Source organism: Silurus aristotelis, assembly GCF_946808225.1.
Source record: "Silurus aristotelis genome assembly, chromosome: 22".
NCBI lineage: Eukaryota > Metazoa > Chordata > Actinopteri > Siluriformes > Siluridae > Silurus > Silurus aristotelis.
In genome coordinates this window covers 1855383-1874850 of record NC_139595.1, presented here as the reverse complement: position 1 = coordinate 1874850, position 19468 = coordinate 1855383, and the positions used below count along the sequence as shown (strand labels likewise).

Below are 19468 nucleotides of genomic sequence, written 5' to 3'. Positions count from 1 at the left end.
GGCACTACAGGAAAGAAATGAGAAGAGCGCTCAAACAGGGCTCTTCAGTCTCCTCCTCAGAAGCCTGCAGGCCTTCAGTTCAACCACATATCTGACCACACGTTCAGTTCAGTAGAGTAGAAGAGTAGTAATAGTGGTAAATTAGAGCTCAGTGGTTAAGATGTTGATCTTTGGATTAGAAAGTCAGTGTGAGATCCTTGCACCACCAAGCTGTCACTACTAAGTCCTTGAGCAAGGCCACAAACCCCCAACTGCTCAGTTGAATGAGATGAAATCAATCAAATAAAAATGAAATCAAAGGTCATCCAGATCTTTGTGGAGAACTCTGAAAACCCCAGCGCTAGAATCTAATCTTATGGTAGAAAAGATGTCCATGCGGAGCTCAGGAAACAAGCAATGGGATTATTTGTAATAGTATAAAATATTAATATTGAATAATAACAAGATTAATAAGAATTTCATGCTACAGTATCTAAAGGCTTTGTTCCTCATACTTTGTGGTAACAGTTTGAGGAGGAACCACAAACGGCTGGAAGGGTCATGGTGTGGTGTCCCAGGACATTTCTATATACAGCGTAATGTACATACCTTTTTTTTTTCTATAAAATAATAACCAGAGATTTACAGTCCAGTCAGTGGAACAAGTAGATTTCATGATGTACTTTGTTTTGGTATTCATTGCTTCTAAGCAAAAAATAGGTTTGCATACTGGAAGTCTTATAAACACTGAGGAGGAGTGAAGAGTTGCAGCTCTTTGGAACGAAACTAAATAGAATAGTTTAGTGAATAAAATCCACTTAGCTGAAATAGGATCACTGAGTCAGGACCGCTTCAGTATCCAGCATTTACTGCTTTATCTCAGCGCTGAAGCTACGAGGAGCGTCTTCATCACGTGCCTCTTCTGAGTTTCTTCATGCTCTCGGGATGTCCAATAAGACCTTGATTATCCTCAAACTCGATTTGGAGAGCAGGGTGCCTCGCTTTTCCGAGCTGTATGAAGGTGCTGAGAAACTTTAAGAGGTTTAAAAAGCAATAAACTGATTCTGAAATCAATTCTAATTGAAACAGTCAGCGAGTGAAGAGATGCTTAAAGAGATATAACAGAGAGGTTTAAAGTGATTCTCTGATCCACTCATTCGCTCGGACTGAAAAAACGTCTCGAACACAATACCGAAACACTTTCAGCTGTTCCTGGAAATAAAACATTATTATAGTCTGAGGGAGAAGAAGATTTTATCATTAGACGTCTTACTAACGCAGACTTTACAGATACGTCACGTTTCAAATTTACATGCTAAATCTGGAAAAAGAATCACATCAAAATCGTCCTCTTTCTTTCTTTCTTTCTTTCTTTCTTTCTTTCTTTCTTTCTTTCTTTCTTTCTTTGCTGAGTGTGAGAGGTGTTTCTGCAGAAAATGGAAAAATGTGAGGGATAATCGCAGCAAAAAAGACTAAACATTTTTATTATATAATGGAACTGTTTGCCCTCAATGAACATCAAACTTTAATGATCTGTGTTCTAACCCACAGGGAGATGTTGGAAATCCTGGTCCTCCAGGTCTTCTAGTTAAACCTGGACCTGATGATCTTCCCAAATGTAGAAAAAGTAAGAAGGTTTTGATGTTATCACATGTTTTCCCTATTTGTGAAATGATCATTAGCTGGATAGTGATCTGGAACATGACGTGTAGATGGAAAATGAACTGTAAGATAGATTTTTATTTGTACAGGGTGATTTAGGTTTCCCTGGACTTAATGCCCTGCATCCCATCAAAATTCTGATTTCTACTTTGTACTAGTCATGTGTTTGGCATGCGCTCGCCATTATTCCAGGTCCAAAAGGTCCTAACTGCACAGGGGTACCACCCTCTCTGAATCGCCCTGACAGTGGTCAATCAGGACAGCCTGGGGCACAAGAGCCTCCAAGACCTCAAGGAGTAGATGACCTGGAAATCCAGGAACCACTGGTAAAGTAACATGCTTTCACCTCAACCCTTTGAAATGATCAGTAGAGAATGTTGGCAACACAGAAAAATGTACCTTAGAATTATGTTGTGACTCCTTTATCTTCCAAGGGTCAAATAGGCCTTCATAGTTTGCCTGGGAATCCAGAAACTTCTGGATTTCCAGGCCCACCTGCAGATGCTGGAGATCAAGGACAAGGTTTTGTAGGGCCACAAGGTAATAAATAATCCGGAAGAAAAAATGTAATAACCACATAAATCACACAATTTTTAACATCTATCTATATGCCCACCAGGGCTCAAGGGTGATCCAGGTTTCCCAGGTCCAGTGAATCCAGTGGGCTCTGGCTTTCTTTGGGTGATCTACAGTGTGTACAGGTGTACCGGAGTGTCCCGCAGGCATGACGTTTCTCTGGAGTGGTTACAGTCTACTTTATTTGGAGGGTCAAGAAAGGGCATACACACAAGACCTGGGTAAGATGTATTCAATGATTTGGATTTGTTCCCAAGCTGTGCTGAGCTGTTTGGTGGGAAAGTGCAAGACAATTGCAGCGAACTCTTGAACAGCTGGAAAACACTTGTTCTAAGTTTTTACTAAAACCAAAACAAATATGATGTTTATAATTCTATAGTCAGTAGTCATTGCGGTAGCCAAGCTGCCATGTTTTCAGCACTATGCAATTCTCCTACTGCAACTATGCCAGTTAACCCTTTACCCATGATGCCTGTATCATGTGGAGAGATTTAACCAATACATCTGACGCTGTGTGGTGTGTGAAGCTCCAGCTCCAGCTGTGGCAGACCACAGCCAAAACACCAGCGTGCCCAGCTGTCCGCTCAGCTGGAGCAGTCTATGGATTGGGTATTCGTTCCGAATGGTGAGTGTGTCCTTGCTGTTATTGTGTACTTGTATTGGTTTTATCTATGAGACACAAATTAAAGGAAGAATTGGAGTGCTTGCAGTCATTTTTGGCCAATCACACAAAGGTTTGTTGGGTGGCTTTCCTCTAAAGTGGGAAAATGTCTAATCGGGTCACCTTTTAAATCCCTTCATTTATTTTATATCTAATATGGTTAAATTGTGGTATTCTGGTGGTGTAATAAAAAAATGGAATATTTTTTTTGATAATAAGACTAATTTGCTAAAACAATTTGTTTAAGATTTGTATCTGTATTTGTGTTTAAACCTTTAAGCATGGTAGCTTAGCGGCTAGCACGTTTCCTGGGAGAACTTAGCATGTTCTCCACACGCTTTTGCGGTTTTCTATCCATTCTCTCCAAAAGTCATGCATTTAAGGAATATTGTCCATAATATGTGCCTTATATTCACACACATGGATTAGCACCCTTTCCAAGGTCTAAGTCACAAAACAGAAAGTGTTTGATTTGAAATTCATATTTATTTCTCTCAGAAAGACCCTCATGACAACCTTCATTGTTGTTTCCTCAAACATTACTATACAAATAAGAGAACACTCAGTGCAATAAGACAAAGGACGTAGTCGTTCTACCAGTCACAGTGCACATTTTACATACAGAAAGAGTGTACATGGTTACAGCGTTCCTTAAAACAGCACCGTCAGGGAACTCCAGAGTGAATGTGAAACGATCATGTAATAAATGACTTGCATACATCATGGACGAACAGGATAAGAAAAAAAACATAGCATAGTCATACAGTCATGGCTACTCTGATGTGTTTTGGCTGCATTTTACTGGGTTTGCGCTGTACAATTTCCTGGCCAAACATGCTACTGGGCAAGAAGCAAACCTTACTACCTCGAGCTTACTTTGAGTTTTATGGTGTCCAGTTTTACTGAGCCAAGAACAACTCCGAACTTTATCATATATTTCATATATAGGAGATCTTCAAAATAAAATCTGACATGGACAACATTATCACTTAGTATATTAAAGAATTCGATGTGATTATTTAGCGTGACTAAACTGACCATGAGTCTGTGATTATGTGCTTTATCTTTTCCCAAATCCCAAAAGATGACAGTATGGGTTAAAAGCTTAGGATCAGGCTTTTTGAAGCATAAACACTTGTACAAATGCAAACATTGCATTAGCTAGTGTTCATTAGGCTACACTGTTTAATGCCTTTTGACCAACATATGGTGTGCAGGCATTACGTTTACCCATATGAAGTTTATTGGGGGGTCAATTCTGAGGTGAACAAATCAGAATTTTGCACAAGTAAGAAAAGAAGTCTAGTGCAAAGTGGTCATGAAATGCTTTTGTTGCACAATGAAGAGTCACTTTGTGGCTGAAGATATCGAGTAAGAAAATGGACATTTGCAAACCTGTTTGTCGTCCATCCAAACCAATTATGCTACATCAAAAACTCATTTGTTTCCTTTGATTGTTTGATAACTAGCCGACCAAACAATACGCAATGTTAGCCATGTCAATTAGGTTTCCAGGTGACCAATTCACAATACTAGGCAGCACATCGAAGCTTACGCAATGGATGAGCTAATGGATTTATCATTTGTCCACCCCTGACTCCAAACTCCCAGGTTCAAAAATGCTTTGGACACGAATGACCACTTGAAATAATCTGAATGGTTGAGGTAGAGGGAGAATGTTGAGTATCCAACAATTGATGTAGAAGATTATGGGAGTGCATTATTTACCTTTATTATTCTCAATTACTGAGTAATGTAGCTAAAGTTGCTACGTCCTTTAAGGCTCGAGCTGAGAGCCTTTGGTCATTGGTTTCGAATGCCCAAATAGGGCTGATTGTGTCCATCACAAAACCTTCAAATCACACTTCTTAATACGGTAAGCGTGACAAAGCCATTAAATGACCTTCGTAAACAAGCACAAAACATTTTAAATAGTGTTTAAAGATTTCAAGAATACTTTAAGATTGTCATTAAACTCTGGGCAAACACTGGCCCAAAGTAATGTCTACAACATTTGCCATTGAAAAAAAAACTGAGAAAAATTCACCAAATACAAATAGATTTCCTAAAATAAAAGGAATCCATGTCTACATCCTGGTCTTCTCTTCCATTACCCTTTCACAAACTCCTACTGTTTGCCATTATGCTGTGCCATGTTTGTACATTGAACTCATTCATGCTTACATTGCATACAAAACCTTCTATTTTGACTTGCATACTATAGCCAAAGCTCACACAAAAACATAAATAATAAATAGAAGAAAAAAAAATCTTAAATAAAATCGATACCAGTTAATTGCACATTACTGTCAAATTCATGGGGTGGCAAGGCAGCAAAAAAAAGCAAGATAGCCCTAGTCTAATTTCACATCCACTGTGAAAATACGCTTTATTTTTAACATACCATAGGAATTTTGAGATGTCTGATAGGATAAAGGCCTGCGAAACTTAATGGTTCCATTTCATAGTTTGCATTGTAGTGTTAAAAAACAAAACAAAACAAAAAAAAAAACAATGCGAAAAGTACAAAAGAACAAACTGTCTTGTGCTAACTCTACATATTCTTTGCAAAGATATTCCATTTTGTTTAGAAAATATCTGTTAATGCTAGTTTCCATTTACAAGGAAATCACAATACAAAAATATTAGATAAAGGTTAATACAAAAACCTGACGATCGGCACGCTCAGAAATATTGCTAGGTTAATCCCACTGCCTGTCTTTTAGCGAAAACAGTGCTGGGGATGACTGGCTGCTCCCCTCAATCTGGTGCCAGTGGGAGGAGCAAAGCGAAATCCTGAAGTGCTAAGTGACCAATCAGATTGCGGTGTCCCAAAAGAGAGTAGTCTGAGTAGGATATGGGGGTGGGCCGTATTTCTTTTGCCCATTGGCTTTCTTGCAGCTAGGCATGTTTTCCGTCTGACTCCGTTCAGGGGGCCGTGGACGAGAACGGATCTCATAGCACAACCGCTGTTTCCTCTGAATGGTCTCCATCATGGTGCTGTCACCACATAGCCAAGGGAAGGGTGGCATCTACGGGTTTTGACAAAGAGAAATAAGATCTTATGGCAAGGGTTTTTTCATTTCATTTCAATTTGCAATGGTACAAGAAATCTGTAATTACACAAACACTACTGGTACCTCTTGGGTCTCTGAAGGTCGTCTCTGAGGTGTGTCTAATAGAGATGGTGCAAGTGGTGTGGACAGGAACTGAGCTACCTTCGGAACCATCTTGAATTCTGCAAGAAGTGATGGAAATCCATTATAACAAATTGGTCAGTTGAAAAAAAGCCTAAAGGTTAAAAAGTGCTTTTTACTTTTCACATGTATTTACAGCACAGTGAAATTCTTTCTTCGCATATTTATCCAGAGAAACTTAAAACTGAGCAGTTGAGGGTTAAGGGCCATGCTTAAAGGCCCAGCAGTGGCAGCTTTATGGTGCTGGGGTTTGAACTCATGACCTTCTGATACAAAGTCCAATGGGTAACAATTAGCCTTACCCTTAACCACTGAGCTACCACTGCCCATGTCCAGCATATCTCAGAATCCAGCAATTCAGGGTCAGCAATGTAACAGTGCCCCTGGAGCACAATGGGTTTAGGGCCTTGCTCAAGGGCCTCAAGATTGGCAGCTTGGCAATACCAGGGCTTGAACCCCCATTCACAGGAAACGCTGTCTGCAAAGGGTTAGGGGCATTACCAAATATACCTCTCACCCCAATTATGGATTATTCACCCTTCTCCCATCGGGCAGACGCTACAGGTGTCTCAGAGCCGCACAAACAGGTTGAAGAATAGCTTTTTTCCTGTGGCTGTTACTGCACTAAACAGCTGATCATCATACAATGTCAAAATACACTACTGCATTGTCACTTACTGGGGTTTTTTTTGCACTGCTTTATCCACAATCCTTTTTTGCCCCATCCATAACTTGTTTATCACTGCACTACTATATATTCCACCCAAATGTATTCTGTATATACTGTATCATACAAAAATTCATACTTGTACAAGTATATCGCCATTTAAGCAACCAAAAACAAAAAAACTTCATAAACTGTAAGGTAAATAATGGTTAACCAAAGGAACCATCATATGCAGTAAACTACTCACCAGAATTCCCCATAAGTGTTGTAGGACTAACAGGTGATCGTCTACTCCGGCTGGACATAATAGATGGAGGTCCAGACCTTGTATCCCAATCATGTGCTTTGGGAGACTCTGTACTGAAGCTGCTCTTGTCCTTACTTTTGTGATGGGCTTCTGTTAAGAGAATTCCTTTATCTTTGTAGTCTCTCCTATTTACAACCTCTACCCCATTACTCAGCCGTTCCTTACAGTCCCACACAGAGTCCACTATGTTGCTGTTACCCTGAAGAAAATCCACACTGTTCTTTCTTCCTTCTTTGCTGTTTCGTCGACTCTCCAGGCCAGTTTTTCCCTGATCCTTACTACTGTGCCTAGGTAACAAGTCTGGCCCATAAGCGCTTCGGTCTCTGCTATCATATCGCTCCAAACCGTTCCTTAAAAAGTCTCTGCTGTCTTGCCGAAGCATGAGCTCTGAGCCATTGCAGATCCTATCCCTGCTGTCACGTCTAGGTAAGAGTTCAATATTGTTACTGATCCAGTCTTTGCTGTCATTCCTCACTATGGGCTCACTGGTGCTGCACCCTCTATCTTTGCTGCCCTGTTTGGGCAGTAGCTCTGGACCACTACAGACCTTGTCCTTGCTGTTTCGCCTCGCTACTGGTTCCACATTGCTGCACTTGTCCTTGCTGTTTCGCCTTGTTCCTGGCTCAGCATTGCTGCTCTTTTCCTTGCTGTTGCGCCTTGGTACTGGTTCCATGTTGGTTCCCCTATCCTTGCTGTTGCGCCTTGGTATAGGCTCCATGTTGGTTCCCCTATCCTTGCTGTTGTGCCTTGGTACAGGCTCCATGTTGGTTCCCCTATCCTTGCTGTTGCGTCTTGGTACCAGCTCCACATTGGTGCCCTTGTCCTTGCTATCACGTCTCACAAAAGGCTCTGCATTGCTGGACATTGTTCTGTCCTTACTGTCACGTCTTTGTAAGGCCTCAATGCCACTAGGCTCTCGATCTTTGCTCTCACGCCGATGCGAGGATTTCCCACTGCGCTCCTTGTCCCTTTTGGACTCCTTGTTGAGGTGGCTCCTCTCCTTGTGCTCCCGCTTAGATTCAGATCCATGACTCTTTCCTTTGGCTTCACCTTGGGAAGAACAAAAACATCCGTTTACAGACCTCTATTCATGTTGTAACATTGAATAACTTTTTATAGATTGTTTTTCGAACTGAGTAAATGTTGGTCTTGTGTAGCACAAAGACTTTTACAAAATCTTTCCACTAAGGATATAAAGTGTGTTGTCTTAATCTTCTCTATAACTTCCTTTTACCAGAAACAAGTAATGACCTTAATCATTTTGTACATGAAACATTGAACAATTTAGATTTTCATTGCTTCTTATTGTATCTAATATAATATAATATGGTGCATCGGGTACAAATTGGCGTTTAAATAACGATGTTTAGTTTTTAACATATATGCATCGGATAAAAAGCTGATTATTTATATTCAATTGTTAGTAGATGCGCTATACTTTTATTATTTAGAAAATAACAAAGGGTTTAATCTGTAGATTGATTTCTCCTCGCTAAACTGTTTCTTGAAGTCCTGCTGCATGACTATGACGTATCACAACACTACGGAGACCGAGGCGTGTCCTGAGAGTCACATAGAATACAGATTAACATGGCAGAGGTAGAGCTGCGTCTTCCTAGAGACAGAACACTGCAAACGCCTTTTTGCATTTGCTATAGAGATGCACATCCTAAATTTAGACTGTAGTCCTGATTAAGTGGTGTTGTAGGTTGGGAGTATTAGACTGGGTGATGTTAAAAAGAAAAAAAAAAACGTATTAAAATATTTGTCCACACCCCCAAACTATTTTGAAACTGGTGTCCTTGAAATAAAACAGGACTGGGATCCAGTTGGACCCAAAAGCAGGTGGTTGGATCTTAAGCTTGCGTTCTAAACATCTACAATTCTTTATTTCTTTATTGTGTACAACCTCTTCAACTTACAAAAAGATGAAGAAAGATTATACTTATTGTGAATGTTGGTGTGTGTAACAAACACCTCATGATTTTCCAAAGAAGTAATGAAATTTTTTTTTTTAAGTAAATTACATGGAAGTGTATTAGACATGGTGGGATGGTCAGGAATGCTCAAGTATGAATTGCCCTTTTTGTTTTATGTGTCTCTTATATAAAAATGCATCATCTAAACAACATGTGGGAGAAAGTTAATTCTGGAAAATAAAGCCTGTAAGGTGAATGTGATTTGCGTTGATTCAGGCTTGCAGGCTCAATTAGCAAATTTGGACCATAAAATGAGCAAAGAACTAACGTGTATTAAAAATGTTGGTTGAAAATGTTTGTTTTTTATTCTTTTACATTACATTGCTTGTGAAAATCGTTTGGCCACTTGGTGTCACTTTGCACCTGAAGATGATTTAAGCTTGTTTTTCCTTTGCAGCTTGTGATCTGTGATGTTTTCAGTGTAGGTAGTTGTATAATGAGCATTATCACTTAACCCTGCAATATGAAACAAAACATGTCTCAGAAATTGCTCCTCAAGTGAGTTTTTAATAATTGTTGAGAAGTGTCTCGACTCTTTGAGGGCTTTTTAGACCATTGCCAGTTCAGGTTCATTTGTGAACCATTGATCAGCGGCCTGATGTTGTTTTCCACCAACATCCCAGACCTACCGATCAAACACAATCCCGAAACTTGGCATGAGAATGAATGCAAATTTGTACTCGTGTCATACTCCATATGAAAATGCCAACAGAGTCAAATCAGATGACCGCAAGCCACATGGCAGGAGCAAAAGAAGTGATAAAACTGCATTACGTATATACTTTAAAAACAAGGAAAATTAATCTTAAATTATGATGGAAAAAAAATCAGGCCATGCCCCTAATTAACACTGGACTAATTGTATGAGCTGAAAGCAGTCGTAGTGAAGAAAAAGAAGTGTTTGTTTTTTTTCCCTTTCTTTAGCAGAGTGCATGTCTGTGCAGGTTGTGCAGCACAATCTCAGCCAGAGCTTGTTTTTTCCTTTGAGAACTTCATGTGTTTGCTGAAACGTAGTGGCTGTGACCTGCATCGTGATTGGCTGACGGTTCCTCAGAGGGTGACTCAGTAGGGAGTTCCCTTCCTCTGTTACCATGAGGAGCAAAAGCTTGCCAACAAGAGCTGCTCCGCATGCACGTGGCTTCATCCACACACACCCCAACACACACACACACACACACACACACACACACACACATGTATCAGTGCTGCACCCTAACAATGGTCATGAGAAATAAATAGGGAGGTTCAAAAGGGTTTTTGGGCTCGACCTTTGTTTCAGGTAAGTCTTCCAGGGATGAAATATAGCAGAAGCGACAGCTTGCAGATTGTCGCTATTTTGTGAAGTCTTGTTTAAGAAATTTCTATTTTCCTGCTGCTCCAAACCAGAAAATCCCAGCCAACAAGGAAAAAAACTAGAATCTGATGAAAAATATCCTGATGACGAATTGTAAATCAGACATCAATTAAAAAAAAAAAAAAAAAGCGAAGGCACATGGTTTCAATGTCATGCCAGTTATCCATAACAGAACCCCCCCCCCCCCCCCCCCACACACACACACACACACACACACACACACACACACACACACACACCCTCGCTTTATTTACCAACAATGATCCTTATTTGTGAATCTAAATGTCTAAATAAATGAAAATTGGCCGCTAATACATGTCTTTCGTGCCCCACGTTCTTTTCCCTTTCTTTCATTTTTGGTCCAACCACTGCAGAAAAAAAACAAAGGTTTCAGGTTTCATCTCTAACGCTGTACCAAGAGCTCAAAAATCATAAACCCCAGAGCTACAGTGTACATGTTGGATTGTGCTGTGTATTTTACTGCGGCTGAACACAAACGGCCATGTAAAATACCGAGATGCTCTCCATTGAGCCCGATGCAAATCTCTGACTCCATCTATCTCTCTGCAGCTCTGGGAGTTCTCCAGGTTTAAAAATTGTTTCCGTATTTGTAGAAAAAACACGGTGCCGTAGATTATACATGGTGCTCTTAATCTCAGCGGATTAAATAATACGATCCGAACTAAGAGCTAGCAGGCCGAAAATCCCCTGAACGCTGGTGGAAAAATGGATGCCGTCATCCACAGTTTGCCGTTTTTGCTCTTCTGACTTAACCCAGTTTAACCCAGCTCAGTTTTACCTAATAGGATGATGAGCTGAAGTGGGAGTGGGGAAAACACCAGAAAGTGCAGGCTGCTGCTAATCCACTATTTTGACCTAATTCATGGTCTTGCATAAGTATTTACTGTTAACCTTTTGGAAACTTTCCATGCTTATTTTACCTGAAATGCCTAAAATATTCTAAGCATGGGCACATGAGTAAGTTTGGTAACATGGTGGATTCAAATGAATGTTTTACACATTTAGAGTTCATAATGTTGATGTCCCTGGGGAGCTAGCTAACATATCTGTCTACAAACTACAGGTAATCCCTGAGTTACAATGGTTCAACTTACGATTTTTGGATATTGCGATGCGGAAAAAAATGGAAAAGTATTAAAATTTTCAGGTGCCATTTTAATTTTGGGATGCTGCCAGGATGTAAACCTCTCCTGCCTTGTGAGACGCCTTACTCTCAGAGTTCAGTTGCCTCTGTGTTAGAAAGTGTATTTTGTGTTTTTGGTGTTTCAAAGCCTAATTTTAGCTCTCTTAATTGTTCTGTTTTGCTAAATTATATACAACCCCATACTGATCCCCCATACTGTGTGACTGCATTTCGTTGCCTTGTACTTGTACATGTGTAATGACAATAAAGTTGAATCTAATCTAATCATTATTCTTTAAGGCTTCTGGGTAGGCTAGCCCATGTCTCAACATTTTCTTAAGTTATGATGGGATCATCAGAACACATCTCCATTCTAAGTCAACAATAGCACCTTGGTGCTGCTTCAATTTGATTTCACGACTTTTCGTTCACAAATACAACATCTGATCTACCATTTCGCTTATAAATGCAGCAAGCAGATGTTCTAGCTCTGTATAACAATGTTAAAGGTTATATCTTAACCATAATATATTTTATTTATTAATCTGTATCTCTCCTAATACAAAATTGTCCTGCATTTATTCAATTGCCAACTATTCATTTAAACTCTACACAGATTTGATCCCTAATTGATCATTTATCTCATTGACTGCTCTATTTAGTCCCTATTGATTAACCCAATCGATAGTCAGACTTTAATGGAACTCACTCTCAGCAGGCTCTTTACTCTTCCGGCCACTAGAGTTCTTCTTCAGCATATTCCTGCCACTGGTGAACAGGTTAGTGAGCTCATCCAAAGGACTGGTGGGTGTCCGTGAGCGTCCTGCTGCTACGTTTTGCGCCGAACTGTGGTGCCGAGGCAAGGCAGCTCCGCCTTCGAAAGGTGGCGCTCTCATGAGGCTGAGCGGTGTGAGACAACGGCCCATGCTGACAGGAGACGGGCATGCCGAGTGGCTACGCTGAGCCCCTGCAGAGCTTGAGGATCCCCTGTAGAGAGAGCATGCCAGCGGCGGTGCCGAAGAGCGACCTGAGACTGTGATAGTGGGTGTCGCCGTAAGTTCCCTCTCAGCGCGTCTAAGTTGAGAGGAAGAGGCAGAACTGAGGGGCTCCATTGATGAGGATGAGGACGAGGGAGACTTGGAGTAGGCAGCATTCTCTAACATGGCCAGCTTATTTACGTCCACCGGTGTGAGTGGGGATTCATCCGAATTGGGGGAACACTGTGCAGGCACCGGCGGGAAGACCAACAAAGGTGGACGGTGCGATAGCAGGTTGGGGAAAGGGGCAGGGATGTCGCAATGGGATGCGCTCCGAGGTGTGGAGTTGTAGTTCATGGCAGCATGGATGTCTATATCAGACGGACATGGTGTGATGCACTGAGAGCGGTACCCAAAAAAATCCCAGCGTGAATCAAAGTCATCAAACGTGGGGTACTTCATCTCCTCATACACGGCCTCGCCTGGCTCCTCAGGCTCGGGGCGAGAGCCTGGATCTCGCACTGCGTTCCCTGACATCTCAATATAAACAGGTTCCTCAGACTCAGAGTCTTGCTGAGGGCTCTGAGGTTGTGGAGGAGAAACAGGAGAGATAGGAGAAGGCGCCATTGGGGGTGAGTCTTTCGAGTTCAAGATGTAAGATTCGTCAAATGAAGTGCTCAGCTGTGTGTTGGGATTCCTCTTCGGCTTGGGCGGTGGAACTCGTCTACACTCTTCACTGCAGCCCTGAGTCGCTGGATGAACGGGGGAAAAACGAGGAGCAGAAATTAGCATTGTTGAATCAGTGGTACAATCACTAAAATGAGGCATTGGTTAAAATGAAAATGGTTGGTTCAATGAGCTGCATGTTAGAATGCAAATGTGAGAAAGTTGCAGCCTCAAAACCGAGTCGCAGAGTGGACCTGCAATAAAATGTTAATTAAATAACTTGAATAAGATAATCAAATTGAAATGAAATAAGCAAGCTTTCTCCGGTTAGGAGCCTTTAAAAAAAGAGTAAAACTCTGTTGCAAAAGTTTATGTTGTACCTTTTAAAAATTGAAGAGAGAAATAATAGAAGCTAGTGTTTAAAACTGCTATTAGTGCTAACAAAAACTATGATTACTGTTGTTAGTTATTTCCTTTTAACGCCATGCAGATGGTGAGATTCACTGATTCGCATCCGTGTATCAGTATAAAAGGTAACAATGTGATGCATCGATTTAATAAAGAGCGCATCTGATGCATGTTGGCATTTGCATTGTTTTTAGCATATTAGCATCAGTAAAAACAATGTATTATTTATATATAATTAATAGTAGATGCACTATACTTTTATTATTTTGAAAGTGACCAATCAATGGTGACCAATATTTGATATGTAGATTCATTTCTCTTCGCTAAACTGTTTCTCAAGCGTACAGTGTTCTATGTTCTCTCAGCACCACTGCTGCTACGTGAATATGAGGTATCACTATGGAGATCACTATTCCATCTTTTTTTTTATAAATACAAAGGTTTGTAAAAAGGCCATGTGTTAGAAGTCAGAAGGTACTCAAGTAAATTGATGATTTTCTTTCTGCCTGAACCAAAGAAATATTTGAATTATTTGTACAATATTGAATTGCTGACAATCAGATTTTCACAATTTCATCGTGTTGAATCGAATGATAATCGGATCGCGCTGCATCGCAAAAAGTGGTGAATCGTATCACATTTCATCGGTAGCTGCTTCATATGTATCTTTAATGTATCGTATCGTTGGCTATGCATCATAATGCGAATCGCATCGGCCTCAGTTACGGAGATGCGCACCCCAATATTGACTGATTTCTGTATGAACACTTTTAGAATGTATTTTACACTACCAAATGAAATGTAATACATTTATTTAGATATTTCTAAATTCTGTTGACTTTTTTTCTAGTTTTATCAGCTTCTCTCATTGTGTATTTAAATGACATCTGAATCATTAATGAGGTACAAGGTTTCATTTAAATATATAAAAATACAATGCACTATTCTATCCATCGCTTCTTTTCCACCCTCACCCTCTCTTCTGAACTGAAATCAGAAAAAGTGCAATGATGTGCGCCATTGATTAGCGGGTTGATCAACGATGCTCTTTTATCTCAGAAAGGTGTGGAGGATGCAGATAAAAGGAAGAGAAGAGGGTGAAACTGCACTGCATCCAGATTAAAGTCATTTTTCAAACCCCTCCACGTGCCTGTGCGCTAAAAAAAAAAAAAAAATCACCATAGACGTGTTAATGATGTATAAGGCGGGGGTGAGGGTGGCAGGGGTGGCAGGGGTGGGGGTGTCAGGAGTAGTTGGGGAGGGGGGGGGTGAATGTTGCATTTCTGTGTTTTGGTATGCGCTCATCTTCTCTCTCACATTCCCTCTCCCCCTTGTCTCTCTGTTTAGCCCCGCCCTTTCTCCCGAATCTCCTCTAAATCTAGGTCAATCTCTCATTCTGAATGAATTCCACCTGACCTGGTGACTCCTCCCCTTTTTGTCCACTCCCCCACTTTTTTCCTCCTCCTCGCAACACACAACGAACAGCACGCATCCCACTACTGTCAATCTCCAATTGGATTAAACCAGACAGAGCCTAAATGGGATTGGACGCCTTCTCCCCCTGACGTCCTGTCAGCTCGCTGATGATTGGCTGAAGCTGATGCCTGACTTTATGATTGGTGGAGCACCGAAAGGGGGGTTCTCTGTTTCTGTGGGTCGGTTGCCGTGGCATTGAGGAAGATCTGCATGCTCCCTACAGTAACACTCTCCTCGCTCCTCACTACACACTTTTGCGCTGAGATCCAAAATACTATCTGATTGCATGACTACATGAACATCTTTTTTTTTGTACTTTTAATGTTACTTTAATCACATTAAAAAGCCCCGCCATTGATATTACACATAAAAACTCATTGTTTTTTCTCCCCTTTTTTCTGGTTTTCTGGTTTCCTTCCCCAAAAATAACATGTATAACTCAATATCTTGCACGGAAATCCAATCACTGGCTCAGTGCAGCCTCATAATCTGATTAGTGGATGTCTGCTGTAAAAATAACACTCTTGTATTAAAAATGGAGGCATGCAGAACAACGAGTGTGTATTTCCAAGAAGAAAGGAAAAACATCCACAACTTGGACGAGCTTTTATTCGTAGAGGAATAAAGACAAGTGCTTTAAGAGATCAATCAACCGCTTCTTTTTCTCCAAAAATAATCCCATTAGAATAATCTTTTTGGGGGGGGGGCAGGTGGAAATTCTATAGCAGTTCAATTCAGATTTATGTGTTTAAAAATATTTGTGGAATGTCACAAGGAAGAACATCAGTTTACCCGCAAATCTACAGGCATTTGAGACTCTGTGATTGAATTTGTTCATGGTGGTTTTCTGGACATCACTTTTTATTGTCTGTTGCTCAGGATCGTCAACTTACCATCCCACTTGTGGGCATGTCCTCCCTTGCAGGTGGTGGCGCTGTGGTCCATGGCCTCGGACGAGGCACTGAGTTTGGTGTTGGGGTCGCGGCGCGGTTTAGGCGGAGGCTGCTTGCGGGAGTTGGGGCTGCCCTCGTCCTCCTCTGCGCCTCCTACAGAGTTAAGGGACTGCGAGCGAACGGAAAACTGCTGCTGCTCCGACATGGTTGCAGATCCCATACGCAGGTGTTTACCTTCAACTGCCACCTCCTCACTGGTCCTACAGGAAAAGAGACAGAAAGATTTCAGATGGTGCTGAGTTTGGGTTTAGTCAACAGTCTTTATTGGATCAGTGCCTATAAGTATGGACTCTAGAAGTTTCACCTGGTTCTTCGAAACAGATTGTGATCAAGTGAATACATGTATCATTGATGCTCTGAGCAGCCATTTAGGTTTGATGTTCCTTAATGAAACTTGAAGGAAGATTTCATCAGCCATCTTAGATCATCCATTAGTACAATCTATTAGATGCACCTCTTGATGGACATTGTTTTGAGTCTGGCTCCTCTCTAAGTTTTTTCCTCATGCCATCTCAGGACAGAGGTGTAAAGAGTATCGAAAAAAAAATCATACTTGAGTAAATGTATAGATACATTACTATAAAACTTTCTCCATTACCAGTTAACAGTCACAGATTCCAATATGACTTGAGTAAAAGTCTTATAGAATCTGATTTTAAACAGTATTTGAGTATTTGACTCATCTTGAACACTGACTCAAAGATGCACTAGTCCTCGACACCGAAAAACGAAAGCAGTTGATTTGTGAGGTTTTATTTCCTAAAACACAAATTGAATCGTACACCTCAACACTGCATTAACAACATTGAGATCAACAGCCTTTTCAACACGCCAGAATAAAACTAAGATCAAACAAGGCGTAAAAAAAAAAGACACAGTTGGAAAGCGATCTTTCAAAAATTATCTTCAATTAACAAATAGAAAAATTACAGTTATTATCATGTCCCAGAGTAGAAATATCATTAGTTTTCAATGGACAAATAAAATAAAGTAAATCATTTTAGATAAAGTAAAACCAAATATTCAGCGCTGACTGGGATGTGATGCAGGTCTCAGTCTCACAGAGATTTTCATTTTAACGTCCACAAAAGTTTTTGGAATGAAAAAAAAGTCCCAGGCAAAAGATGCAGGTCGGGGAATTTTAATGACATCTTCAAAAAAAGGTGCAAAATGTAAGTGGAGTTAAAAGTACATCTATTAAATCCTATATGTAGTTGAGTAAAGAGTAAAAGTTGATTAAATCTTTGAAACTCATTAAAACTAGAAAGTAGCCAAAAAATTACTTAAGTACAGTAACGATGTACATTTACTCAAATACTTTAAATAACTGACTCAGGAAGTTTTTCCTTGCCACAGTTGCCACTGGTTTAGAGATCAAATTATAAAGAAAAAACATAGTCACTTAGCTTATACATTCATTTATACAACTTTATAACCTTTATATCAAACTTCAAGACAACATCCATTGTTAAATGAGCTCTACAAATAAACATGAATTTAACATGATTGACAGAAGAGAGGGAGAGTTTGCTCCTCCCATTCTGAGATCTCAGCAAATTGTACTCAGGATATCAGTAGCGGTTTTACACTTCGTTTTTGTGCTTTTGTGAGTCTTTTGTGAGTTCAGAAATCCAGTACAGTAAACTATGTGATGCACTTCAGCTCTCATGGCTGCTTAGTGATGTGTAGTCTGTTTGTTTATCCATGCACATATTTAAGTGTGTGTGTTTTCATCTGACCCACTGTTGATCATTTATCCCATGCTGGATTCGCTCATGTGAACAAACGGCTCATTTAGAGGAATTGATTTTGCTGAAGCGTCGGCTAGCAGGCTGCGCTCACACACAGAAAAAACGCAACATAACACAACATCGACTTGTCTACGAGGATGACTGAGCTGAAACAGAAGGGAATCTGTGGGATTGCTGATGCAGGAAATTGAAGGCTTTGCTCTTACAGTTGGAATCAGGACGGCTCGTATAATATACACTACTGGTACACACAACTCACACTGTGATAGATATCAATGTACAGCTTCAGTGAACATCAATCCTGGACAATCAGGAATTCATTGAATCTCCGAAACTAAAGCTGCATGTTCTATATGTGTTTATTCCTATTACACTACAACGACCAATTGTCTGTTTTATTATTTTATTTATTTTATTAAATATGTCTGTGTTGAATGGACTAATGCTAACACGTGTTATAGTAAAGTCATGAGTGGGCATTTTTATTTAATGTTAATTGCTGGATTTGGAGGAACTTGGAAGAAAGTTCCTGAGTAAGAATTCCAACATGAGGTGGAGAATTCTTAGGTTTTTTTCTTACTAGCCGGATGTTAGAAATTACACCACATTTTTTATAAAAAAGGATAACATTTCAGAATTTTAAATAAATAAAATCTAAAAAGTGGCTTCTGGAAAGAAGAATAAAACACTGTGGGAAAGTCTGTACAATTTGAATAACATTTCATATTTATTACGCCGACATAAAACGCAACAAAAAGGAGAAATGAGACTCCTACGAATTTCAGAACTCACTTCTAAAATTTGAGTTGAATTTCAATACAAGCTGCATGTTATATGTGTTTCTTTTTCTTATAATTACAACAAATTGTTTTTAAGATGTATTGATTTTATTCATTATTTGATTCGTTGGTATGTCAGTATGTCGATTGAGCTAAAGTAAAAACGTGTATCAATACGTGTATCAGTGATGTCATTTTTTTGGAGTTGATGTCGACTGCTGAATTTGGAGCTTTGATCAAAATTTGAGGAAACCGATGCTCCTGAGTAGGAAATCCAAATTTAGGTGAAGAATTCTTTGTTTATATGAAAGAATTTAGCTATATTTTTATTTATTTAATCCAAAAATGAGCAGAAATTAAAGATAAATTATTTCCGGATTTCCGAACTCTGAACTTTTTGCTGAATTCCAGTTCAAGCTGCATTCTCTATATGCGTTATATATCATTTCAACTAACTGTCTGTTTTTTGTTTAAATAATGAGTAAACCACATCGAGAACAACATACTCTATGGATCAGACTATTCATTTATTCATGGCAGAATCAGGAAGCATGAACCAGTGACAAAAGCCATGAAAATACTAAACCTGCAAAACCTGCTGATGTAAACGCGAGGCTGGTTTGATCTGAACGTGTGTGTATACACAGTGGACACACACACACACACACACACACACACACACACACACACACACACACACACACACACATAAACAGACCAACCTACAGCTGGTTAGCAGCAAGACTTGGAAGAGAAGAGTTCATTGGTCAGGGGTTTAACTTTGCCTGGCAACAAGGTCCCTGTGCAAAAAGCAGACACCAAATCTGCCACTGCTGCTCGGCACAACCGGTCCCCACACACACACACACACACACATACATACAGCTGACAAGACCCCCACACACGTGACACACCAGGCTTTAGGCTCTCAT

General features: G+C 40.1%; 1 protein-coding gene across 4 annotated transcripts in view; it reads right to left on the bottom strand.

Annotated features, from left to right (window-relative positions):
* Positions 1-3344: 3344 nt before the first annotated feature.
* The window catches only part of nyap2b (neuronal tyrosine-phosphorylated phosphoinositide-3-kinase adaptor 2b), a 24381-nt gene continuing 8257 nt past the window's right edge, over positions 3345-19468 (bottom strand). For 2 of the 4 annotated variants that reach the window (XM_083525079.1, XM_083525081.1), the window contains 6 exons: positions 15947-16206; positions 12236-13255; positions 7796-8099; positions 6990-7750; positions 6019-6116; positions 3345-5910 (listed from right to left, as the gene is read on the bottom strand). In XM_083525079.1, the coding sequence (XP_083381205.1) occupies positions 5695-5910; positions 6019-6116; positions 6990-7750; positions 7796-8099; positions 12236-13255; positions 15947-16206 (2659 nt within the window). In that variant the 3' untranslated portion in view covers positions 3345-5694. Of the gene's footprint in view, positions 5911-6018; positions 6117-6989; positions 8100-12235; positions 13256-15946; positions 16207-19468 lie in introns of all 4 variants that reach the window. The other 2 variants (XM_083525078.1, XM_083525080.1) reach the window with 1 other exon arrangement.